The following is a 27,734-nucleotide window of genomic DNA, read 5'->3' as shown; positions in this document are numbered from 1 at the left end:
GTATTAAAACCAGAGTCAAACAATGCAAATCGGCACCAAGAAAAGTTCAAAACAGATACCATCCATTTCAAACAAATTCCAAACAGGATCACCAAACAAGTTATTAAAAAAATTCAGAAAACTTGAAAAAAGCATTCTCGACATTAGTCTAGCTCGAAAAGACAATTGGCTTTCCATTCTGAAACCTCCATCAAAATTAGGGTGTGAGGATTCTAGGTACTAATCCTTTATTAAGTACTTAAACTCATGATTAAGACTTAAGAAACTTGAACTGAACTCAGAAGCAAGACTCAGAAGACTCTGTGTTTGATTGATTGAATGATTGACTGCTTGAAACTGAGTACAATAGGCTCCTTATATAGGAGACGAAGAGACACAAATGAAAAGACGTGTCTCCTGGTGAAGAGACATGACTTTAGACATAAAGACACATACTTTCCGTGAAGAGCTGCAACCATTGGGCGAAGAGTCAAACCCGTAGAGCGAAGGGGTGTGACCCAATCGTCGAAGGAGTGTGGCGTTTAGCAAAGAGGCACGTTTCTTGAGCGAAAATTCGTGACCATCCAAGCGTAGGGGATCCTTTCGGCGAAGAGCTGCAACCATTGGGCGAAGAGTTGCACCCGTAGAGCGAAGGGGTGTGACCAGTCATCGAAGGAGTGTGGCTTTTGGCGAAGAGGCATGTTTCTTGAGCGAAGGGTCGTGACCATCCAAGCGTAGGGGTTCTGCTTGGCATGGCACTTCGCATAACTGCATCAATGAGTAAGTATATAATGTAACTTAGTCACAAACGTGACATTCCCTCCCTCTTTAAATAAAACCCAGGGTAGTTGTAGAAACTCCGGGAGAAGGAAATGCATTGTTGTAGTGCTTCTGCATCCAAAGCTCTTTCTGTTAAGTCCCACGTCATGGCATTGTTATTGACGATGACTATTTTCCCAAACTGAAAACTGATCATATCTGCAACTTGATAAGTGCCTTTGTCACAGTCTTTTGTAACTTTGAGCTTTGTCCAATAAAAGATTGAATCTGTATCTGCTTCGAGTGAAATTATTGGTAAACTGACTTGAGTTTTCTGTTGAGTGATGACCACTAATTGAAAATCTGTAAGGTATTCCATTGGTTTGTGTGGAACAGTAAAATCCTCCTAAATGGATGTCGTAGACTAAGATAGAGTAGTATTTGAAGGTATATCCATCTGTAAAGATTTATCTGTGGAACAAGTTGTGTCCAAAGATTCATTTGCAGCGACTAAAGTCGTGCTGCAAGAGTCTGTATCTGCTTTATCCTTTGCATCGTTGAAGGCAAAGAATGGAGTCTTCAAGTTTGAAAAATTATCATTTACCATAGCATATGGTATCTGTTTAGAGACAAAGACTGTATTCTGCAAGGGCGGTGACGAGGCGAATTTTCCTGCCTGGATCACGGCTATAGAAGGGGTCATGTGCTTGTTGGTTGTCACATAAGAACTGCAATCTTTTGAATCTTCAACTGTTTCAGCGGGTATTAAAGCTTCCAATTGAGAAGGGAGAGGTTGAGGGAGCTGTTTCCTCTTAGACCGCTGAAGGATCCTCTTGCACAAGGAAAGGATCAATAAATCTTCAACTTTACCACCATCAGATAAGTAAGACTTAAATGTAGGGCATGGCTCGCGAGGGGGAACTTGTCTAGCATCACGGCATTCACGACCAAGTACTCGACTAGGGTCGGATATATGTGCCACTAAGTAAGCCCATCTTGATATCGCTGATGATTTGAATAAGAAGTTGGTTGCTTAGAACTGTAGCATTTCCAAGAATATTCATGCTGAAACTTTTGCTGCTCGCACGAAGGTACTTTGCGTCTAGTTGTCTCTGAGAAACCATGCTTTGGATGAGAAAATTTTGGTTCCCAAGGCTTATGTTTGAGTGGTTCTTGCTGGTCGACCATTGAAGCGTCGGAAGAAGATGCATGTATTGTTCGAGAAGTTGTTGGTTGACTCCGAAGGAGGTTTGCATTTGCATTTGATCCAAGCGAGTGTGAATCGATGCGAGGCTTGTTGAAATTGCTGCAATCTCCTTTTTGAAAATTGCTATTGAGCACGTGAGCCCAAGCTTCGGGTAAGAGATGCACGTCATCTTTCTGCAAGGCAATGTTTGCTTCGGGAGCGGGTGAGGTTAAGTACGCCGGCTCGTATCCATCAAGAAAGCCCACCTTTGTTCTCCTTCCATACAACTGCGGGAAGAGGGGGAGAGGGTAGCGGCAAGGGTGAGAGGCTCACAACCTTCGGGTCCCGGGAAAAAATTTTGCTATGATACCACTGTGAGGATTCTAGGTACTAATCCTTTATTAAGTACTTAAACTCATGGTTAAGACTTAAGACACTTGAATTGAACTCAGAAGCAAGATTCAGAAGACTTTGTATTTGATTGATTGAATGATTGACTGCTTGAAACTGAGTACAATAGGCTCCTTATATAGGAGACGAAGAGACACAAATGAAAAGACATTGTCTCCTGGTGAAGAGACATGACTTTAGACGTAAAGACACATCCTTTCGGCGAGGAGCTACAACCATTGGGCGACGAGTCGCACCCCTAGAGCGAAGGGGTGTGACCAGTCGTCGAAGGAGTGTGACTTTTGGCGAAGAGGCACGTTTCTTGAGCGAAGGGTCTTGACCATCCAAGCGTAGGGGTTCTGCTTGGCATGGCACTTCGCATATCTGCATCAATGAGTAAGTATGTAATGTAACTAAGTCACAAACGTGACATAGGGTTACATTTCTTTCATAAGGTTGTAGTCGATCACAACATGGTCCATAAACTTTTGAAGAGTTGAAACAGGCCTCAACAGACAGTGTTTCTGTGGCGATGATGGTAGCCCCAAGATATAGCAATCGCACGGGGTCTCCAAGGATATCGATTCGAGAAGACACCTCTCCTAAGAGATGTCGAGAAATTTCAAGTTGTAATCTGTTAGGGTTTCCATGGCAAGCACTTCAAGATACCCCACTCTACCAAAAGTTGCACTCTTAAGAAAGATGTCAAAAAGCATGTAACTTCAGGCAAAAAAATAATCTTGAAAGCTTGCCAAGTCCTTGGAGTGTGCGGCTTGGTAGCTATAGACATCCACCACTTTCTCGCACTGTCTCTAAGAAAAAAAACGGAGGCTCGAAATATCTTTGATCCTTCTCTTGCAAGTGATATTTATGGCTTATGCCCTGTAAGACAGTGATGAAGACGGGAGTGCGCTCGATGCGCGATGGAGAAGGGTGGGAGTGACGATTAAGTCCGGGGTCAAGACACGAAGATTCTTTAATAAAATTCCATATGAAACTTCGAAGTGCCATCTTGCTATGTCTGCTCTTTGGTAGGACCGTTATGCTTTCAGAAAAGCACACACCTTGATACCAGTGCAATGGGGACGAGCACCACGTGCCAATGGAAAAGAACAGACTCAACAACCTTAAGCACTTCAAATAACAACTTAACTGAAAGAGATGCATGATACAAGAGACGGGGGGTGGCGGAGTTCCACCCCAAAAGAGCACAAGCTCCAAACCTTGGTGCCCCTTTCGGTATTTCTTTATATTGCTTGAACTCAACACAATGCCGGTACTCTATCCTCTGCACCTTCACCCAAAAGCGTCTCAGAGTATGAGCCCTCTACACATATTTAAAGGCCCTTCGCCTATGAAAAGCAGTTATATGAAAAGCATCAAACTCTAAAAGCATCTGGCCCCAAAAGCTGATGCCAAAAGCTGCCAGCACGTTTCACGGAAATCCGTACAACTTGTCAGTGCCTGTCCGTATAGTCTACCACGTCATCATGCTAGTGCAAAATCCGCATCTTTCGTACAACTGCCATTTCATCACGTTTTTACGCAATTCTTTTGTGTGTGTGCGAGTGGGTCCTGCTTTGTTTTAATATCTTTAGGTCACTTCACAAGACTGAAATCATCTAGCTTAACAATCACTCCAAGTTGTACTCGGTCCAGACCGGAGCCACTTGGAGGCTTGATGATCCTTACAAACAATTAAATCTCTATCATTCAAAAAATGTTTCTCAGATTGTAGAAAATGAATGACAGCTAGAGATTCCTTTTCATGCCATGACTAAATTGTGTGACTGTGTATTGAGAGAGACTATTGAGCTGCTTGCTTTATCCTCCTTCAAAACATGAGAGTGAGAGATTTAATGACAAAGACCGAATATTCTTCTCACAATGAATAACCACGAGGAGAGGCACCTTTGAGAGAGAGAGAGAGAAATGTTATATATATTAATTAACGTCTTCAAAAGTCCAAAGTGACCTATGAGACCAGAAAGTTACAATGTGGTGGATCTGATACAAAGTCAGAGTAACAAGATGACAAAATGACAAAATAAAATACTATGGAATCCTAAACTGCTAGGTGTGAACTAAGCAGCTAAACAGCTAACTGGGATAGCTAGATCACAGGAGATCCAGCATCGGTCGCTGGCGGATCTCATCAATCTCCTCCATGGTCAGTAGTCTGACCGGGCGTCGTGCATGTTGAGCCAAAGTGATCCGAATCCTTTGATGCAGCCTCCGTCGATGCTGTGTAGTCCTCCGCAGTCGTGGGCGTCTGGATCTCCCCAGCTCATTCGCTCGGTCGATGAGTATGCCTCTGGTGTAAAGCGACGAGCTCTGTTGTGGTAGTAACTCCTCCGGGTGTCCAGTGGCAGCTCTAAAGAAGTCTGTGATCTGTCTCTGAGACTGGCTAGCCTCTCCTCTCATCGGGCTCTCTCTGTGTCTGCGCAGCTCGAGCAAAAACAAACCCAAGCATCTCTGATCCTCGTACCACATGACTCTAGAGAATGGTCCAAAGCCCTCTCTGAACAAGCAATGGAAGCGGCCTCGTATCTCGTAGTAGACGGGGCAATGGCATGTGTAGTGCAACTCTGTCTCAGGCTCGATGTCACACAGGGGGCATGTCCTGGCCTTTGCTGGTACTCCACTGTATCTCCCAGTCTCGATCCGCAGCTGGTGTGAAGATGTCGTATCTGGCCAATAGCACATCGTATCCCATGAGACAAGTGGGTGTCCATGTATTTGGGCCTCGTTACAAAACCATCCTCCGTAAGCTGGAGGAGATGCTCTCTCTAGAAAGCCATCTTTGTGCCCAGCTCATGTGCTGGCTGTATCCATGTCCTCTTGGTGTCTAGCTGAGACAAGTCCTGGCGAATGAGCCTGGTGATCTCGGATTGTGTAAGAGTCAGAGAGGGCGCATCTAGTGAGTACTGAAAGGGAGGCAATCTGTCTATGCTGAACCCATGCGCTTGAAACCATGATGTCATCTCCCCATACCAGCATGCCGTATCTCCCTGCATGGCTAACTGTCGAGAGGACTCAAGTGCAAGGCGTGCATATCTGTCTCTGGAAAGTTCCCACATGCGGTGTATGAAGGAGAGAGATCTGGTGAGCGCCTCAACCACTAGTGGGGGGGCAGCTAGCTCTGCTCGTACAATAGCACGTGATAGTGAAGCCTTGGCCGCGAGATCATAGAGACCAGAGGCTTCTCCATGTCCCCTCATCCATCACTGCGGCCTGTCCTCCCATGATGATCCAGTGAAGGTCCCCAAATCTTAGCTCCATAAAGCAATGCAGAAGCCACCAAAGTGTCAAAGAGCCAGAGCTTCGTCCGAGGCTCCTGAAACTGAACCTGTGAACACATCCTTTCCAATCTACCCAATGCTGCATGGGCTCTTGTCAATCTAGTCTCTGCTGCCCTCCTCAATGAAAATGCTGGCCCACTAAAAACCACTCCAAGGTAAGTGTAAGCATCTGTATACTCCACCTTCTCCTGGCCGTATGTGAATGCGGGCACTGACCTCCTGATCCACTGTGGGGTGGTATTAAATACCATGACCTTGGTTTTACCAAGGTTGACGGACAAACCACTTTCCTGGGCAAACCTATGCAAAGCATCCAAGTGACGTTGCATCCCCTCCGGAGAGTTGGAGATCAACACAATATCATCAGCATATAACAATAGCGTAATCCATGTCCCTGCCAGCTGTGCACCCTCTATCACCATCTCTGTCAATGTAGTCAGAAACCTCATCCAAATACGTACCAAATAGAGTAGGAGAGAGAGGGCAGCCCTGCTTCACCCCAATAGTGGAGTAAACCGGTGTGGATAGACCCTCTGGGGTGCGTACATGCCCCACTACTAACCTGTAGAGAGAGAGAGAGAGAGAGAGAGAGAGAGAGAGAGAGAGAGAGAGAGAGAGAGAGAGAGAGAGAGAGTTTTCTTTTGAATTAACTCGTGGATCAAACTCACGAAACCACTTTATGCCAAAAATCATATCACATCCAGAAAGAGGAGGAACAACAAACTTGAGACGAAAACCTATGTTTTGAATTGAGACTGTCATATTAGGACATTTTTATGCGTGAGTGAGGAGTGCATGCCAGGAGCAAATCCTGATATCACATGCATACTGCCAGAATCAAACAAGATCACAATACGTTGACATTCACCCGACCATAACACCTCATGGAGACTCATCTAGATGATCATTATAAACTTGGGGCACTTTAGTTTTCTTGTTTATAACACTAACAGAAGATGTGGGTTCTGTGGGTTCTGTGGGTTCTTTTGTGGGTTCTTTGCGTGCTTTCTTAGAACAATCTCTTTTCATGTGACCTTGAGCGTGACACTAAAAAGATCTTCCTTCCTTTCCATACTCGGTTCCTTCTTCAAGACTTAACCAACCTCCTACTATTCCTTGAGCGGATTTTTGATTAGGTGTCAACTTAGGGGGTTCTTGAGTTTTAGCCTTTCCTTTATTATCACTATTAGGTGAAGAGTTATGTGCTCTAGTTGTAGTGGAAGAGTGAGAAAACGAAGAATTACCGTTGTTCTCACCATTGTTCGTACCATTCTGTTGGTTTTGAGGGGGTACATGACTTGTTCTCCTTAGGCTTACCTTTGTTGTGCTTCAATTCTTGCTAGAGAGCGATATGGAGGACGTCATTGTAGTCAGTGGGTCGGAAGACTTTCACGTCGTATCTAATGTACTCGTCCAAACCAAAGAGGAAAGCCTCCTTGTGATCATCACGCCGAGTTGTGCAATTGAACACCAATCTGCAAAATACGATTAGAAAAAGGTATAACAGGAATTCCATTTGGCTTAAGGCCCCTCCATTCCTTTTTCAACCGATCGCCGTACTACGGTGGCACAAAACAAGCCTTGAGCTTGTCGTGGGAGTTGACCCAACTGAAAGACACTGGTATGTCATCTGTGGCATGCTCAAGATGCTCAGCCAACTGTACCTCTTGCCAGGCTTGATACCAATTAGCAACAGATACATGGCAACAATCAAAGCAAGCATTGAATTGATGCAACCAAGAATAAATCACAGAAGCATCCATCTTACCATCATACTTACTGAAAGTCGACTTCTCAGTGACTGGATTGTTGGAGTCGTTCTCTCTACCTAGGCTAAGTGATGACTCGCCAGTCTCCTTCAATGGTTCGCTAGCACTTGGAGGACCAACTCTTGCATGCGTTGGTCTCGCTGCGCCTCACGCTGTAGCTCCATAGCTGCACTCTTTTCTTCAATTGCTATGTGTTGAGCTTTGCGTGCTTGCTCACGCTATAGCTCCCTAGCTGCCCTCCTTTCTACTTGTTGTAGCATCATCTCCACCATGGACTTCATCAAAGTCTCCATCGACTTTGGTGCAATACATGGCATAGGTGGGGATGGATGAGGATATGGAAACAATCCTCCTCGTGGGACTTCTTCTCCAATTCGACTCTCATCACCTTCACACAAAGTATCCATTCCGCTTCTGGTGATGACCATGCACAAAGTACTTGGGTACTTGGGATATTTGGGTACCTGGGGTGCTTGGGGTTCTTGGTACTTAATACGGCTTGCAATCTGCATTTATGAAGGCTTGCATTGAGAGGTGCTTCGTATGCAGTTTTACCTAGGCTTGGTACTAATGGGGACACTCCCCAATGCCTACACCTAGTAGACACGGATTGTGCTCTTGTGCAATTAGAGGATATGCAGCTACTCTAAAGTGCTTGGACATGTCCAGTGCACAGGCTCACAAGGATGCAAGAACACTTCCTAGGCTGTCCTAAACCCTGGAAACAGGAGTTAGCTTGTCCACATGCACATAAGGTTAGATGTGCATGTGACACGGTCCCAGTTTCTCCTAGGGACAAGTGTTAGGGAGTGAGGGCTGTTTGTGGTTGTGCCCGGCCAATGTGAGGCAATTTTCTCATGTTGGGACATTCCAACCATGTTTCGCTCAAGATTTTGGCTTGGTTCCATGGCCATGTAGGCTCCTCTTGCCTTAGGTTATTTTTCCTTAGCTATCCCTCCACTTTTCCAAGGCCCTATGAGCCTATAGATCCTGTTTCTAGCTATTTATTGAGAATTTTCCTAGTCGTGGAGCTTGAGGGCTGGGTCAGGCAAGTTGTGTTTGGTCCTATATGGGGAGCGCGATGGGGAGGGGGGGGGTCGTGTTTCACCTCTTACGCATGCAGATTACCCCAGGAGGGGGCCGCCCTCCCTTGGTTGGGTACCCCAAGGGGATGGCACTTGGAGGCCAGCAGGCAGCACATAGGAGGGGGAGGGCAGCCTAGCGTTTTTGGGCAGCCAGCCATGAGCGGAGGTTGGGGAGATGTGCAGCCGGAGGGGCAGCTAGTCAAGCACACGATGGTCCTTCCACATCCATTGGAGTCACTTCTCCATGAACCCGGAGCAATAGTCCTAGATCCGATGATCCTCAGGGCATACCTTCCTATGGCAGGAGGAGATCTAGACTTGCTGGTTTCCCAGTTGTTGCCAGAGGTCTCATGTGCGGGAGCAATTGGCAGTGTCGGTAGCAGTTGCAACTGTGTGTACCTCGGGTCTATCCATTGGGGCATGTCAAATCTATGCCGGACCACCCTTGGTCTTGTATGAGTAGCTTGTTATCAACACAGAGAGCCTTCCCATCTCTCTCTCTCTCTCTCTCTCTCTCTCTCTCTCTCTCTCACAGATATCCTCTCTTTCTACCTCAGTGATCTCTCTTTTTTAGAGGTGCCTTGTTCATGTATGTGGCATTGCAAGTGTTCTAGATCAGAGTCGAGGTGTCCACTGGATCCCGAGCCAGTTCTTGTCTTCATTGCATCTTCCGCTACCTACTTTGACATGTCCAAGTCTCTCAGCCTGTGAATGATAAAATAGGACTTTGTTTGCTCCCAAATAATGCTTGTCCCTTCCACACACGGCAAAAGCATAGTTACCTGGAACGGGAATCCGGAACGCGGAACGGGGAACGGCAACGGGCATGAAGTGCCATTCCCTGTTACGGATACTCACGTCTAAAACACGGAACGTGGATTCGGAACAGGAAGTTGGAACGGGAAGGGGAACGGAGACCTGAAAATGGCCATTCCCTGTTCCTATGGGCAGAAGATGTAGGCTCGCACCATAAGGGGACGGAGGAAATCTCCATTGTGCTCCGCCCGAGTAAATAGCCATGACAAATGGCAGCTTGGCAATTGGCCATAAACTCTCGTGACGCTGGGCAGGTTGGAGACGCCGAAAGAAGTGGAACCCGACAAAGAGGCAGGAGGGAAATTGGGAACTACAATAGGAAGGCTGAAGAGGTGTAAGGTGGGTGGGTGTGTGTGTGTGTGTTTTAGGGGGGGGTTGGTGTCACCAGCGTGTGACTACTATCTATCCTTTTTGTTGATTTCTTTCTTATTATTTATTTACTTTCACTTTTTGGAAACACCCCTCGGGAAATCTAACTGCCCTGCATTGCATAGCTAGTGTGGAACTGTCTAGAGGGAGTCCAGGCCTGAGGGCAAGAGAGCACTAAGGTTGGACAAGGACTATGGTTAGCCAAAGTGGGGTCATTGACTAGCCAAAGTGGAATCCTTTGCTACAGAGGCTACATTTCAGTTCTGGGTGTGGCTGCAGTGTACAAAGGGGGTCAGATGACCTAGAAAGATACAATGGCAGCATCTCCTAAAATTTAGGGAACTACTATTTTGGGACCTGAAAATGTGTTTGCGTCATCACCTCCGGAATCACAAGGGAAATATTTTCTTACTCTGCCATGAAGTCAACTGGGCAACCGGTTGGGAGATTTTTAGGCGGCAACCCCGAAACGGGAAATAGGCTGTAAATGTGTCAAGTGGCACATTTCTGTGCACTTTTCTCATGCATGAAGAACTGGCGCTGAATTTGAAGGGAGGAGGAGCTCATTTGCAGATTTTGTCACAAGTTAAGAGCTATGGAGTGCTTGCTTTCTCTCCTATGTACAGTGCGGTGCCAGGAGTGATGCCCTGCACGCTACGCACTGCCCTCTCTCTCCCCTATGGCAGTATGTTATGCCCCTCTAGTGGGCTTTTCAATTGACCAATGTACAGTTGTGTAGGTTCATGCGCGGTTGCCGAGGCAAGAGCCTCTTGCACAGGTACTGGATTAGCTAGCGGCTAATCCCCCGCAGGTACAGGTGAATTCGGAGAGGTTTCACGCCAGAAATCTCGTCCGAATCAAAGGGCAAGTAGCCCTTCAGGTGCGGGAGCTCGAGGACTTGCTACGGATGCGACCGGCACGCAAAACGGAGCCCGAAACAGAAAATTACAACCTGCTGTGTATTTTTGCAGGTTTAGGATTTTGGCCCTAAACGGTCCCTAATACCCCCAGGAGGTTTGGGGACGCGAGGGGACCGCTGTATAGGTGATCTGGCGCATTTTCGGGGCTGAAAACAGAGAATTCAGCGTGCTGCAGATTCTCGCCAGGTTTTGCAAAGTGCCCGTATGTGTCGGGAAAGTCATTCAATGCGTGGGAATACTGACTGTGAAGGGTCCTAGTACAGTTATGCTGCCGAAATCGGGCCGGAACAGTTGAAATTCAGCCAAGCTTGTGCGGGCAACTTGTAGGGAACCACAGCGTTTATTCCCTCTTTTAAACAATAAAGAAATACCGAAAGGGGCGCCTAAGTTAGGGGCCAATCTGGTGTCGGTCTACTCATACAGGTGCAATCTAGCAGTCTGTATCCCTCTCCCCTTTGTTGTGTCTTGAAAGTACAGGTAAAGTGGGCGACGAATTAAATGGGTGAAAGCAAATAAGGTTTTAGTCTAAAGTCTACCGCCCTTTTTGAAGTTAACAGGCCGGTTTCAGTTGGGAGGGGTTGTTTGGGGAGAACGGGGATCAGCATCCATGGTGAAGGTAGAAGAAGGGTCAAGCACTGGGTGGGATGGGGCAGTGTCACCTCAGGCTCGGTGCTGGGTGGAGGCTCTTGATGGAGAAGGATGGGAGACCAGATAGCTGAGGCCTGGGAGGCGACAGGGAGATTAGGCTGTGGTTGTCAAAGGGCCGGTGGTGTATTGATGTCAACGAAAGGTATTGCATTGTGGAGCCTGCTGCCAACCATCAAAAGTGCCCTGAGGGGATGAATGGGCCCTGGAGCACCTAGAGAGGTTGTCTACACCACGAGCCAAATGGCCAAAGCATGACATGTAAGGCACTAATCCTGTCATCCGGTAACCACCATAGTCTGAGAGTATACTCAGCCCTGCTACTCTAGGTCTAGGCATTTAGGAAAAGTGCCCCTTGCTGTGCATACCTAGACAAGTGGGGTACCGATGCTTGGAACAAGAGATCCCAGAATCATCAGACCCCAGGGTGCCGAGGTCAAGGCCAATGAGGCCTATACAACTGGATTGCCTGTTTTGTCCTATAGGTCGACTTCTCTCTCAAGGGTGCCGAGCAACATTCAGTAAGAAAGGGCAATCAGATATCACTCTCAACATAAACAACACTTCTGCTCGCCGTTTTCTGAAAGTGCTGAAAGTATTAGCACCGGGATTTCTAATTTTGTTTTACATTCTTTCAATAAGCACTTGATGTAAGCCATTTTGAGTATTGAGCTATTGAACATTACACAAAAGCAACACATTAAAGAAGAGGGGGCATTGGGGAACAAGGAGATTTGTGCAGGACTTACTTTAAGTTGGCCCATTTCCCAACCACTAGAGAAAGCATTAACACCAAAATCCATTCTATTCTGTTTTTCTTTTTTTTCAATAATCATTTGAAGCAAACAATTTGGAGTCTTAAGCTATCGACCACTACCAAAAGCAGCTCACAGACAAACAGATAAAAGAACAGCAACCACACACCTCCACAAGTGCAGCAATGCCCAGTTTTTTGCATATTTTCGACATATATCTAAGGTCCTGATCTGGTAATACTGCTGCAATCAAAAGAACAGCATCTGCACCATGCAACCTTGCAAAATAAAGCTGCCAAGCGTCAATGATGAACTCCTTGCATAGGAGTGGGCACTGCACAATTGAAATTGTTTCTGTTAGGCTCAGGCACACAACATGCTTATCTGTACAAAAAACTTGACAAGTTAAATAGCAAAGCTCAAGCACCTGAACTCCTGCATTCCGAACTCTCTTCAAGTACTCAAAATCTCCCTATAATTGGGGGAAAAGAAAACAAAACAAAATTCTTACAACCTAAGCACAAAATAGTGCAGCTTTATTCAAGTAGAATTACATCTACTGACCTGAAAATACTTGTGATCTGTCAATACACTAATACATGCAGCACCACCATCTTCATAAGCTTGGGCAATACGCACCTATATATATATAAAATGGATGTGGATTCACAGAAACTATACTCTCCCCTTTCAGAGAAAGGAAAACACAACCTTCAAGGGGAATTGCGCCTTACTGGATCGAAATTGGGTTGGATTACCCCTCTACTTGGAGAAGCCTTCTTCACTTCTGCAATGAGAGCTGGAACATTTGTCTCAGCAGCCCGTCTTCGTAAAGCTCCTATAAAATCTCTTGAAGGGGGTGCATTTGGAAGAGCCTGTAGGATCGACAACAAGGGATGTCTTTCTTTCATCTGGAATGAAAATAGTATCCTTTACTCAGAGAGACTGGAAAACAAAATTACTGAACCCCAAGTAAAAATAGAAAGTCTAGTTCCAGCGTAGTTACAATAAGCCTGTGCAAAGTAGTCACTGCCTTCAACATGTTTACAAGGGTGAATGCTATGCTCATCACACAACAAAAAAACAGTGAACTATTGATGTCAATTGATGCATAATGCTATGACGTGATTTTCCATGGTATGCATCCAAAGGATAGTCTGTTGAAAGTATAAATACCCCAAAACTTAAGAATATATAAATGTCACAAGCCTCGTCTACCAAATCCCCTCATTGCTCCCTGGGACACCATTAAGTTAGCCTAAGGTACTAAAACTGTACAGAATACAGTGCCTTAACCTGCAACCACCCGTATTTTGGATTGCTATATGTAAAAGCTGAAAGGGGTAACAGAATGTATTAACATTATTCATTGCTACATCTTCCACCGTGCACATAACACCTAAATCCTTGAAATAATGGTATCAAAAAGTAAAAATAAAATGAAAACATGCCTGTGCTACTTCAACATCCTTGTTCCAAATTATTTCTTCCAGCTTATTTCGAGGTGTGTTTCCTTCATTCTGTATTCTGAACTCAAATGGACCTACATGATGTTGAGGAGGACCTGTAGGCGGTCTTCTGCGGATCGTGATACCTTGATTGCTTACCATTTCCTCCTCTTTCTTTCTCTCCTGCCAATCCTTCCACTCAGGAGGGGGTTTAAACAAAGCGTTGTCAGATGATGAGATCAGAATGTCCTGGGACGTGGACCCTTCCTCTCTACTTTCGCTCTGCATTGAACCAAAAAATTATATATAGACATATGACATCTGGGACTCTAAGACGAGCAAAAACAGAATTGTTCCATTGAGAACAGGTTTGACTTAAGAGTCAAAGCATTGACAAAGAGAGTCAGAAAACTTTGAGCTCTTTCTTTAATCTTCACTGTATAAAGTATCAGAAATAGATATTGAATAGCATCCCACCGACCACATTTCTTAGCATAGTCGCAACTCGAAAAAGTGGTAGAAATGAGAACAGGGAACAACGATGTTTGGGAGTTGTCTAGTTCTGTCAAATCACACATAAACAGATAATACCCAAACTAAACTTAAGGAATCTAACAAAATATCTCACAAAGATCAAATATCCACCACAATCAGTTAAAACTCAAATTTCACTGACATCAGGAATCCGGATTCCTCGACACTCATGTTGTCCACCTTAAATTTCATTATGAAGACAAAACACCGTACCAATATGATTCATCACATAAAATGTAAGGATGCTGCAAAAGTCTCAGCATGGATGAATATTGAATTAGAGAATCATAATGAAAGTGGTAGCAATAAATATGTATATGTAACCAACGACTCCCAAAACTACTAACATAAGAATTTGTGCTCACACATAAAGTTGTTCAGTAGAATACTGCCAACCTGTCACTATCTGTATAATTTCGGAGAGATATTAGTGACTTTATTCCCATCGAGGTAACTTGTGACGAAAGAGTGGAGTGGCTCCCCTTTTGTGCAATCCGCACCGTACCAGATTCAGATTGTTGATTCATCTGTAAATATCGGAATAGTTGGTGCTAAGCCAAAAGCCTCAAGGTAAAGCTCTAGTATTTGAGGAGAATCTGCTAAGTCCTCCTAATCCATCCACTTTGCATCAAGAGTCGGATACTTCTTGAACTTGACTAAATATTAGCGGACCAATTGACCTTTCACTTTCCTTGTGTGCCACGACTTGTTCTGGAAGGAGAATCTCTTTCATCTCTTCCACTTTTGGTTGTTTGTTTGGCTCCATGTCCTCTGGTACTTCACCTTTGAAAGATCGAAATAGAGTGACATCGAATGCATTGTGGATTTCCAAGTATCTGGCAACTTCACTTGAAAGGATACATCGTAAATCTTTTGGCGTATTTGGAAGGCCCCATAATATCGCATAGTAAGCTTCACGAACAGCCTGTCCTTGCCCTTCCTCTTTCGTAGGCATGCTTTCTCAAATTGAAGTAGCACCCAATGATCCTCCTTCACCTTCAAGTCGCATCGATGCTTGCCTGCTGCCTTCTTATGCAATGCTTGAGACTTTTGCAAAGCCTCCCTTACCTTGGCAAATTTAGTGTCGAGATCCTGTGTGTACTGATCTGCTTTAAAAAACTTGTCCTTGGTGCTCAAAATCGGTGGAACCTTTTTGATGCCCTCAACAATCTTAAATGGCACCTTCCCGGTAGACGTGTGAACAATGTTATTGTAAGCAAACTCCACCAAAGGCAAATACTTCTCCCATTGAGTCTTGTGATCAAAGGTATAGCACTTCAACAAGTCCAAACCACTGAGTTGGCTATCTCCAATTGCCCATCTGTCTATGGATGAAATGAGGACGAGAATTTAAGTTGCGTGCCTATATTCTCCCACACTGTTCTCCAGAACAAGCTCGTAAATCTGGGGTTTCTATCTAACACTAAAGATATAGGCATGCCATGTAATCTGAAGATCTGTGAGACAAAACAGTTTGGCCTTAGAGAAATCTGATATGGCTTGCTCACCAGGTGGAAATCTTTTTCTTTTAATTTTTTCAACACATGTTCTCCCATCAGCTTTAAATGTCTTCTTTACCGAGATGAATTGAGCTTGCTTGTTGGATTTATTAATGGCGGTCCGAATACCATCATGCCCACTCTGAGTCTTTGGAAGATTGAAGATAAAATCCATTGCTATACTCTCCCAAGATCAATCTGGAATAGATAAAGGATGTAGGAGTCCTGCCATTGTATGCCTGTCAAACTTGACCTTTTGGCACACCAAACAAGTGTGTACAAACTCATCCACGTTCTTCTTGAGCTGAGACCAGTAGAAATACTTTTCGATCCCTTTCAAGGTACTCTTGATGCCTCAACAAAAGATGGATTATGGCACTCCGTCAACACCTTTTCTATCAAATCCCATGTTATACACAACATGGCTTATCTCATTAATTAACCTTTCTTGATAGTATAACCTGCAATTGTCTTCCCAGTGTATACCCAATCAAAGATGTCCGCAAAATCAAGATCTGCAACACACTAATCAAGCATATCTTCAAAGTTCTCGTGATGTATCGCCAAGATGGAAATTGGAACGGGGAATGCGTAATGGCAACATGCATGAATTGCCATTCCCTATTTCGGATACTCACATTCCCAGTGGTGAAAGATGGTCAGATGACCAATGAGAGTCCAATGGAAGCATCTCCTAAAATTTAGGCAACTGCTATTTTGGGCCATGAAATTTTTTCGCATCATTAGCTCCGGAATGACAAGAGGAACATTTCATTACTCTGCCACTAAGTCAACTGAGCAACCAGTTGAGATATTTTTAGACCAGAAGGTCCAAAGCGGGGAATTAATGCATGAGTGCCACTTGGCACATTTTTGGGCATTTTCCAACTTAAGAAAGAGAGAAGCATTAAAACAAAACGTGGGCTACATTTTTCAGCCATATGGTGGATTGTTGCGGGTACCAAAGCTACTGTGTGCTTGCCCACCCCTATGTACAATCAAGTGCAAGAACTGAAGCCTTGCACTACATTCACTGCTCTCTCTCTCCCCTCCGTGCAGTTATGTGATGCCCCACAAGAGGGCTCTTCATTTGACCTATGTACAGTTGTGTGGGTTCATGCACGATTACCGAGGTAAGAGCCTCTTGCACAAGCACTGGATTAGCTAGTTGCTTATTCACCGCAGGTACAGGTGAATTCGGAGAGGTTTCACGTGAGAAATCTCGTCCGATTCAAAGGGCAAGTAGCCCTACAAGTGCGGAAGCTCGAGGACTTGCTACGGATGCGACCGGCTCGCAAAACGGAGCCCAAAACAGGGAAATACAGCCTGCTGTGTATTTTTGCAGGTTTAGGGTTTCGGCCCTAAACGGTCTCTAATACCCCCAATCGGTCCAAGGACGCGAGGGGGCCGTTCTACAGGTGATTTGGCGCATTTTCAGGGCAAAAATCAGAGAATTCAGCGTGCTGCAGATTCTCGCCAGGTTTTGCAAAGTGTCTGCGTCAGGAAAGTCATCTATTGCGTACTGCTTGTGAAGCGTCCTAGTACAGTCATGCTACCGAAATTGGGCCAGAACAGGTCATTTTCAGCCTGGATTATACGGGACAGCTCTTAGGAGATCACAGGTTTTATTCCCTCTTTGAATACAATAAAGAAATACTGAAAGGGGCGCCAATCTTTGGGGCCAACAGGTGTTGCGTCTGCTTGGTAGCGCTCTAGCTTCCAAGCCATGTGTGTTTGAAGTATCAATTCCCGTTACAAGTTTTCTTTTGCAAAGTTTCTCTGTGTCCTAAAGTCTAAAGTAAAGTTTCGGGTGAAAGCCTACGTCTACCGCCCTACGGACCGGTTTCAATGTCTCTCATAGGCAGTGTGATTGGGAACGGTTCCTTCCACAATTAGAGTTTTCCTACAATAGTAGCAAGCATTATTCTACTGGATTTAGCCCGTTCATGCTGATGTATGGATTTGAGCCTAAATCCCCTATTGCTATTGGCTTAGAGAAAGTCAAAGATCGCCAAGCTCGTGATTTCTTGTATGATATGCAAGAAATGCTCGGATTGGCTAAGGATAGTATAAGGACGGCTCGTGATCGAGTCACTACTTATGCTAATCAAAAGAGATCACCAAGGAATCTAGAGGTGGGACAATGGGTCTATCTGAAGATACCCAAGGATTCCAAGACCATGCAAACTGGAAAGCATTATAAGCTTTTAGCTAGATTTTGTGGTCCATTCTTATGTTGCCTATAAACTAGCTCTTCCGTCGGATGTTAGTGTACATCCACTGTTTCATGCCAACGTTGTTATGCCTATCGAGGAAAATGTGTGGCAAGATATGCAAACTGAGTATATTCCTCGAGAACTAAAGACTGTTTTAGATCATCGTACCCGTCATTCACGACAAAAAGCTTATGATGAGTACCTAATTAAATGGAAGGGTCAATCTGAAAGGTTTGCTACTTGGGAATCGGTTAGAGCTTTGAAAGCTCAGTATCCCCACTTCATTGATGAGGACATCAATGGTTCTTAAGGGGGGAAGTATGTTTATGTCCCGCTTACAAGAGAGGGGATCTAGCCTAGACGCCGTCGGGATGGGCATCCAGTGTGCGGGCAGACGTAATGTGAACCTGGCCAGCGTGGCCGGCCATTATAATAAAAGGGAGGCCAAGGCCTCATTTCTAGTTATCGACCCCCACTGGCAGAGTGCCAATGGTTAGCCCATGAGGCTAGTAGTGCGTGAGGTCACCTTGAGGAGGTGAGGCCAGGTGGTATGGACGCTCGGTCTTACAAGTGCACACCTACGTCCTCGGACGTTGGCTCCAACACGGGGGAGCTGCTGGATGGTGTCTATGGTTGGGTGGTTTGTCCGACGTGTGTCTGTAAGCGGTTCGTGTAGCCGGGAGATCCTCTCCGCATGTTTGTTTCAGGCCTCCTGCAGCTCCTCTGGCTGTAATGGCCGCTCGAGCCGTTGTCGCATCTCCTCAGTGACTAGACAGGGCATCTGTTCCCACACCGGTTGCATGCCTCTCGACGCTCTGACTGCGGCTCAGCTGATAGCAACTCTCTGTAAAAGTCAGTAGCAATTGCACGCATATCCTAGGGTTCAGTCGCAATGAACCTATAAGGCCCCCTCAACTACCTAACACTAGTGTGTGCGTGGCGAGGACCCACAATCTCAAAAAGGTCCAGTGACTCTGTCCCCAACCTGTGTCCTTCTGGGATGCATGTCAATGAAAGGCAAAATCATGACGCCGCTCCTCTATGGTGATCAGCTCCTACCGAGCCTGTTGCAGCTGCCCCTCTATCCAGGGGCTATCCGGATGACGCTCCTGCATCCGCTGTAAGGACGCAATGCCCCGTTGGAGTCACCTCTCCTTCTCCTGGTCACAGCCAATCGGGCTGCAGACTCCTGAAGAAAGAAGCGGCTAAGCTCCTTCAGGCCATTGGCCCTCTAGTAGCCAGGTCCCCCTGCATGGCCAAGCTATCTGTCCACAGTGTCACAACTTGCTCTCTGAGCTCTGTATCCAACAGAATCCTCTATGGGATGCGAAGCATGACACTCCCACTCTGTCTGTCTGCCACTGTGAGAATCACTGGTGCATCCAACTGAGTCATCCAGGTCATAAATGTGATCACTAGCATAGAAAGATCTATCCTGGATAGATTCACGCTTCCCACTCTACGATCTGACCATGAGAAGGAAAGGCTCTTTGAGGGCCGTGCAAAGCCTGCATGTTGTCATACATCTGTAATCCTCAAAGTCATACATAGGCGCTCCCAAGCAGCCAACTCTGTCCCATAGATAGTAACATGACTGCCTCCAATCCTGTCCGAGGGGTCCTCCAACAAGAAGCGACCACAACTCAGCCCGTGCACTCGCCTAGTTGGGCACATAGATATTCAAGAAGCCTTCTAGGCTGCCCTTAACCTGTATGGTGACCCACTGGGCCCTGCCTGGCATCACAATGCCTCTGCCCACAATGGCATGCTGCCATGAATCCACAATGGTCATACATACTCCTCCCTTGATATCACCAGGCCCAAAGGCAGCTGACCAAAAGGTCTCATAGCAGCCACGCAAAATCTGTCCACAACGCCGAATACGGCTCTCACAAAGATGGTGCTCCTGTCGCATGAGAATATCAATGGGACCACCCACTAAGCATTGCTACAACTCCTGTCTCAGTCGACCCCGCTGGCGAACAAACTGAGGTCCTCCAAGGCCCTGTATGCTCCATGAGACTATCCTCATGGGATCAATGGGAGAAAACTGATGTTGTCGCTGCAGCCAGGCGCGCTATCTTCGAGGCTGGTTTGGATGGGGAGTAATCCGCATCCGAACGACCTTGAAATAAGTGCGTCTGCAACTCATGTCAAACCCATGATCAAGAGGCTCGTGCAGTCCTCTGGGCCACATCCTCTACCCAAGAATCCTCATGGGTATATACGTAACATGGAGGTAACTGTGCATCTGCAAAGAAGTGAACCACAATGTGCCTGCACCCTGTGGCATCTGGGAAGGTCACTCTGAAATTGGCCAGAGGCTACAAAGTTTGTACCAGATCTGTGGCCCCAAGTTCCTCTGTGTGGTGAGAGAACTTCATAGGCTGAGTCTGAAGCCAACCAAGCATCGAGTCCAAAGTCCAATCTGGTCATGACCACGCAGTGGAAAAGAGTATCCCACTGCAGAATCCACAGCGTCTGTACCACGTGCCACCAGGAACAGAACATGTACTAAAAAACAGGCTGCCTCTAGGTCGGCATGGGGGTCGCCCAGAAAGCGGGTAAAATCGTAACTGAAGAGGTCCCAACGTCTACTGATGTCGAAGCTAGAGACGCCCACTGGAACACCTGCAAAGGCCGAGGTCTCCACCAGAAGCGGAGGACGGAGAAAGGGTTGGCTCTCCCAAGCTAGCCGACTCGAAGCGAAGGTGCTACCCAAGGAGCGGCAGGCAGCATGAGAGCGCACAGACCCAGCAGCAAGAGGAGGAGAGGAGTGAGGATGCAGTGGAGGGGAGGGAGCGAGAGGAGACTGCAGGGAGAGATGGAGTGGTATCTGAAGGGGAGTCGGAAGGAGGCTGAGGCACTGATGGAAAGGGGGGGGGGGGGGGGGGGGGGGGGGGGGAGATAAGTGAGTCTGTAACTCTCTTGTACACACGAAGATTTGAAACCGCTTGAGCACTACGCAATAGGAAAAGTTGGTGTACTATCGTGCGAACATAAAGCTCGTGCATAGTTTTCATGCTTTGGGCCCTGGGGTCACCCAAGCAGTTAAGTCTTAAAAGAATCAAGATCATTGCTAGTAGCTGCACGATTAGGAGACTCAAGTTTGTAGTTAATGCAATTGAAGAAGTGCACCAAGGGGATTGACTACCCTGTTCTTCTTCCTCTTCTTCCGACAGTTCTTCTAGGCTCTTCCTCTTCCAACTCGAGCGAGGAGGACAAAAAGGGCAAGAAGCGAAGCAAGAAACAAAGTTTTGGAAAGAACAAGAAAAAGGCAAAGAAGATCAGATTTTGACCAGTTTCTAACACTTCTACGAATGAGTCATCCTCTAACAGTTTGGAAACCGACGATCACATCTTTTATGCAAAGAAGAAACACTTTTACAAAGCCAACCAGTATGATTTCCTAAAAGACAAAGGAATTTAAAGAGGGTGGACAGTCAGTGAAATTTGAATCCTTTTCTAGATTCCGAGATGCTCCGAAGGCTTTGGCTTTCATGTAGCAATTGATATAGCCTTCTCTGGAAGACACTACTTAGAGCACTCCAAGATCAAGAGGGCAGCATCGTTTTTGAAGGGAAATGCACAAACATGGTGGTCCACTCTTCTTCTGAGAAAAAAAGCCTCGACCAAGTGGTTGAAGTTCAAACGGCTCTATATTTTTTCTTGGTTGACCCACGAGTACGAACGAGATGTGAGAACCGCTTGGAACCATCTTCGGATGACCAAGGGTGACACTTTGGACGCATAGTGTGAAAGGCTTTTGGATTCTTTTCTACAGACTTCTTCGTTTAAGAAGGTTCACTTTCAAAGAACAAATTGAGCACTGTTGTTTTGCGGACTCCATGAAAGATCCGAGATTACTGCCTTGAGCAAAAGTCCGAGTCCATACAACAACTGACAGGACATGCAAAGAGGGGATTCTCGATACATTCGGGTAACTTGACCTACCCCACTGACGAAGTTTTGACACAAAGGACCGAACAAACCTCGACAAACGACAATAGAAAGAAGAAGAACCCCCAGAAAAAGAAAAAAGCACGACCCCGCGATTGACTGCGGAACAGAGAGCAGTGTTGCGGGTAACAAGGGCACATCTCCACAAAGTGCCCCAAAAAGGCACGACGACGACAAACTGAAGTAAGGCCTAACAGTTCTAGAGCAGCGCATGGGGCAAAGTCAAAGATCAGGAAGCCCTCATTTTCTTTGATAGAGGAGCCAAGGCCAACTTCATTTCACCTAAATTAGCGGCTCGACTCAAGATTACGCCCGACAGGATGGGGCCACCGATGGAGGCAGTTCTAGCGGCACCCGGATGAGATGTAGCCATTACACCTATCATTGGAAAACTTTGTTTGCATTGTCAGGGGTATTTAGGGCACAAGGACATTTACATCATGCCTTTGGAAGGGTGTGACGTCCTCCTAGGAATCCCTTGGTACCACAAGAACAACGCCGTGGTCGACTATCGGGCCAAGAAAGCGACTTTGACCAATGAGAAGGGCAAAAAAGTTGTACTTGATGTAAAATTGAAGGGCGAGTCCGTCCCTATTGTATCGGCTTCGGCCATTTCAAAATTAATCACATCCCGTCTTTTTGTTTACTCAATCTATTTGAAAGGATTGAATGATGAACAACGAACAAACATGTCTGAGTTGGACAAAGAACGAAAGAATTTTTGCACACATGCTGTCATGCTGACTGTTTCTCAAAAGGCCTACCAGGCAAGTTACCTCCATCTCGTCCTAAGGACGACACGATTGATTTGATCCCTGGAACCACACCACCGAACCGGCCACCTTATTGTGTTAGCCGAGCCCAAAATGAAGAAATCATGAACCAAGTGAAAGACCTTCTTGAAAAGGGTCTCATCCAGCCTAGTACTTCACCTTACTGTTCTCCGGTTTTACTAGTAATAAAGAAAGAAGGATCTTGAAGAATCTGCATTGACTATAGAGCTCTCAATAAAATCACCATCAAGAATAGATTCCCGATTCCAAGGATCGATGATATTCTTGACAGACTTCAGAGATCCTCTTGTTTCAGCAAAATTGATTTGAAAAGCGGATATCATCAAATCAGAATCGCTCCAGGAGATGTCTACAAGAAAGCCTTTCGGACAAGCTTTGGTTTATACCATTTCTTGGTGATGCCCTTTGGACTTACAAATGCTCCAGCAACTTTCAACCGAATGATGGATAGGATTTTCCGAGAGCATCGATCTTTTGTATGCACTTTCTTTGATGACATTATAGTTTTCTCCAAGAATGAACCAGAGCACCGACACCATCTAACTACAGGTCTTTCAGGCATTGCACGATCATAGATTGGTTATTAAAGCCAAAAAGAGCGAGTTTTCTTACCGGAGATACATTTCTTGGGACACATTGTCTAGGCAGCAGGAGTCCAGATGGACCCGGCCAAAATTGAGACTATCCGCGATTGGCCTGACTTAAAGAATGTTCATGAAGTTCGAAGCTTTTTAAGCTTGTGCTCTTACTACCAGCGGTTCATTCGGAAGTTTGCAAAGATAGCTTCGCCTTTGCACTTATTGACTCAGAAAGGAGTCCCTTTCTCGTGGCGACTGACAGAGGTGACTGCTTTTCAGACACTTAAGGAAAAATTGACTACTTGACCAATGTTGGCTTTGCCAGATTTGCAAAAGCCATTTGAAGTTTATTGTGACGCTTGTGGTCGTAATCTGGGAGCGGTCTTTATGCAAGAAGGCCATGTGATTGCTTATGAAAGTAGAATGTTTTCAAGGCCAAAATTGGTAGCCCAGATTTATGAAAAAGAGTTATTGGTAGAGATCCATGCTACTCAGAGCCGATTTCACAGTTTTTACAGATCATAAGAGTCTGCACTACTTCTTGTCACAGAAGCAACTTTCGGAAAAGCAGATGCAGTCTTGGCTATTTCCGTGATCCATCATAGAAGCTTCGAGGATATGGTTGACCAGTACGCCACAGATCTAGACTTACCAATGTTTTCACTCGGATACAAAATGGGGAGACAGTTCCAAGATATTCCATACGGGATGGCTATTATCAATGCTACAATCATGAATGCTAGTCTCGTTGATGCACCCTAACTCAACAATGAGTATCAGAGCTTATGGTTTGATTAGCATTCTCTAATCGTTTTCTCCTAATTGCACATCTCTTTTTTTTTTTTTTTTTTGGAAAAAGTCAGGGTTGTATATTACTGAGTACAATATAATCCCCAGCGGATGCCAAAATAGCCTATCACGTGGGGTGTACAAGCTGAATGTAAGGGGAGCCACTATAGTGACAACTCGACTAGAACAATCTCATGGTGGTCGGTGTGAAGAGTGGAGGAGAAACCACCGAGGAGGGGCATAATGCCACGTAATCTGGCCACCTGTAAGTGTGAAGAAGAGTGGGGATCGTGCCCAACGCCGAAGGAAGGCAAATCGGCGAGCCTCGGCTGCTCGAGATATACCTGAGGAAGAATCCCACTGCCAAATCAGGGTGTGAATGATGTCCAGCCAAATGGCAATGAGGGTATCCTGAAGGAGCTGTGGAGCCGCACTTAGAATGTGGAGACAACGAGCTCTCCAAACATTCCATAGTGTAATACTAGTGATGACTGAAAAAACTTCATCACGTGTCTGAGAATCCCCCTGCCAAGCAATCTGTGGTAGCATAGCCAAAGTCCCTCGCCGATAGCGAGCTGAGGTGAGCATAAAGGCTGGATCTGTGTCTGAGCCCTCGTAGAAAAGATGTGGGCCGGGCATTGGCATCAACCATGAGACAGATCCCCAAGTAAGAAATCCATGCTGAACACCTGCTCTGCTAAGAAGAAAGCAAACTGCAAGCCACACTACATGGGAAGCTGAGCATGACCAAAGACAATGTGCAGGTGACTCAAGTAGTCGCAAAGGACAGCGAGTACATAACGGATCATGACCTATAGTAGCTAGCCAAGTCCCAACTGGAAGTCCCGCATGTGCAATCATCCACATGAAAAAAGAAATACGACGAGCCGCATGTAAATCCCAGATGGCGGACCAAAACTGCTGCAGACAGGCATGGGAGAGGCCTGAATGTAACCAGAAACGCATACGAGTGGGCTGCTCTGGCTGCTGTCTCATCAATGCTGATAGTGTACTCAAAGAAGGATACAGGTGCACCGGTGGGGTCAGAGTGAGGCCAATGCCACTCGCCTGGGTCCCAATAAAGTTGAGATAGGGCACGACCCTCCCACACCGAAAGCCTCCAAAGTGCAGCATCAACGGAAGCGAAACAGGGGTCAACACAACGACGCTTCCCGCGCGAGCCAACTACTCTGATGGCCTCCCATCGAGCTCCGGGAAGGGCAAGGTGCGGAGAGGTGGCATCATATGTCAATCTAGCATGAATCCCCTGAGACTGGTCAGTATCAACTGTGAATAGCATGGTGTCTAAACGAGCTAATAAGAGAGTGCTATGAGCAAAGAGGCCTTCCCAGCCACAATGGGGAGGCATCTGAACCGTGCCTCTCATGACTGCATCCCAGAGTTACCGGGGAACGCCCCCTAGCCTCCGTTCCGGCGTTCCGGGGGGCAGTTCCCTTCCCGAACGTTCCGAAACGTCCCGGAACATCTGACGTTTTGGGTGGCTAGTGCAAACCGGAACGGCCGTTCCGGAACGTTCCGGAATGCCCCTCGAACGGCCAACGGCTACAAACAAATTTGGCAAAAATTGAAAAAATTGAAGTAAATGTTTGGGCTTCTGTTTGAAGTGTGCAAGGCCTCAAGGACTCATAAAATGCACCCCCCTCCCCCTTTCTCTCCACAAGCTAATCCTCAAGGCTCAAGCTCTCTCCCTCTCACACTCTCAAGATCTCTCTCTCTCAAGACTCACTCTCTCAAGGCTCAAGGCTTCAAGCCTTCAAGCTCTCTTCCTCTCCCTCCCACTCTCTCAAATCTCTCCCTCTCCCTCTCACTCTCTCGAGTCTCTCCCTCTTCACTCTCTCTCTCTCTCTCGCTCTCTCTCTCTCTCTCTCTCTCTCTCTCATCATCTAGTCATAGCAAGGTTGAATGGTCTTCAAAACGAGTTTTTTGTGAGTATTTAGAGTCAAAGCACTCTAATACTCCTTGTATTTAAACACAAGGAGCTAAAAAATGCACTATTTGGGTGTTTTTTATACCTCCCGTTCCGCGCCGTTCCCGTTCCGGACCCCTAGCCGTTCCCCCGTTCCGTGGGGATCCCGTCGCCGTTCCCGTTCCGCGTTCCGGGTAACTATGCTGCATCCCACTGTGAAGGAACAACGGAATCAATCTCAAGCAGTCTGTCTGGCACCCCGCGACCAATGTCATAATGTTCTGCCACAAAATCAGCATCCAGCATACATGTCTCATGAAACAACCGCGTAGAGGCAGCATGGCCAGTGTCCCAGGCAGCCCAATCAATGTGAGTCCTCTTTCCAAGTTGACGGGGTGGATCAACCGAAGAATCAAGAACTGCAGCATTCCAAATGAGAGGCTGGCGCTCAATCTTCTCACGACATGAGGGAGGCGAGCGTATGATAGCCCGTCGCATGGAAACCCAATTCTGAAGGAGCGATCGGATGAAGGGTGAGAGGGAGGCGGTGGACAAGGGGGCATCAGTAAAGAGAAAACGATACCCTGTATGCCAAGTATGACCATCTCTAGTGCCGAGTCGTGGAGTCACTGCGCAAAGAGCGGCCTGAAGAAGCATCTTCCAAGGTTCTTGTCCGGGAAAAAGACCCCGAACAATAAGCTTGGTAAGAAGGGCGCTGCTCTGTAACTTTGGATCAATAATGCCAAGGCCTCCCTCTGACCTAGGACAAATAATCGTGGACCAGCGAACTCGAGCACGGGTATCAGTAGTCCCATCTGTGCCACTCCATAAAAAGTTCCGCACTAAGCGGCGGAGCGAAGCTATCACACCAGAATGTAACATCCAACAAGAAGCCGTATACCATACTGTAGCAAGAATGACTTGGTTGGCGACCAATGCACGGCCAGCCAACGACAGATGACGTGAAGACCAATGGCATAGCTTCCTACAAATAGACTGTAGTACGGGTGCAAACTGCTGCTGTGAGGTAACATCGAATCCAACCTGAAAGCCCAAATATCTGCATGTCTGACCCGGTCGCAACCATGTGAAACCATCAGCTACCCCCCAAGTAGGTATGTCATCACTGCCAACCAGTAACCCAAAGGATTTATGCCAGTTAATGCGAGCGCCACTGGCAATGCAAAAAACCTCTAGGGCCTCCCGCATGGCATCAAGAGCAGCTAGCAAATAGCGTAACATGAGCATAGTGTCATGAGCGAACTCCTGATCGATAAGGTCTGGAACTCTAGGTACTGGCATGGTCAAGCCACAAAATTCATGACTCTGAGCACGAAGAAAGTCAGACATAGTCTCTCCTACAAACAGATACAGATATGCTGCTAGAGGACATCCCTGACGGACAGATCAAGAAAGCTCAAAACTGCGACTGACACGGCCACCAATAGTAATAGCACTGTTGGCAGTCCTGAAGAGAGCGAAAATGCCTGAGATCCATCTAGAAGGGAAACCCATCCTGGCTAAAGTTCCTTCAAGAAAGTCCCACTCAACACAATCATATGCTTTCTCGAAGTCAAGGATGAAAAAAGCGAGAGGCTCAGAAGATGATCTGGCCCACTCTACTGCCTCATAAAAAGTGAAGATATTATCCAGGATGCATCGATCCATGACAAAGCTTGTCTGAGAAGTATGAATAATATCTCGTAAGAACGGCCGCAAGCGATGGCTGATCATTAACGCTAATATCTTATAGACCGAAGGGAGTAGGGTAATAGGTCTCCACTGTCGCAGCTGAGTGGTGTCACCCCCCTTCGGAATAAGAGATATGAGACCTGAACAAAGATCCGGATGCATATATCCTGATGCAAAGATGTCCTAACAACCGCGAAGCAGTGGTATATGCAATACATCCCAATATGTCAAAAAGAAAGCTCTAGTGAGGCCATCCTCTCCTAGACAGGAGGATGGATCAAGACTCTCTATAGCAGCATGGAGCTCTGCAAGTGTGAAGGGT

General features: G+C 46.3%; 1 protein-coding gene across 3 annotated transcripts in view; it reads right to left on the bottom strand.

The window, feature by feature from the left end:
* Positions 1-27,734, bottom strand: part of LOC147440070 (Aldolase-type TIM barrel family protein) — a 58,942-nt gene that overhangs the window by 18,897 nt on the left and 12,311 nt on the right. For all 3 annotated transcript variants that reach the window (XM_086485746.1, XM_086485748.1, XM_086485747.1), the window contains 5 exons: positions 13,427-13,705; positions 12,710-12,886; positions 12,540-12,614; positions 12,403-12,447; positions 12,145-12,309 (listed from right to left, as the gene is read on the bottom strand). In XM_086485746.1, the coding sequence (XP_086341872.1) occupies positions 12,145-12,309; positions 12,403-12,447; positions 12,540-12,614; positions 12,710-12,886; positions 13,427-13,705 (741 nt within the window). The remainder of the gene's footprint in view (positions 1-12,144; positions 12,310-12,402; positions 12,448-12,539; positions 12,615-12,709; positions 12,887-13,426; positions 13,706-27,734) is intronic.

Source organism: Adiantum capillus-veneris, chromosome 16 (genome assembly GCF_014529385.1).
Source record: "Adiantum capillus-veneris isolate H3 chromosome 16, ASM1452938v2, whole genome shotgun sequence".
NCBI classification, from domain to species: Eukaryota; Viridiplantae; Streptophyta; class Polypodiopsida; order Polypodiales; family Pteridaceae; genus Adiantum; species Adiantum capillus-veneris.
This window is presented reverse-complemented; position numbering and strand designations above follow the sequence as displayed.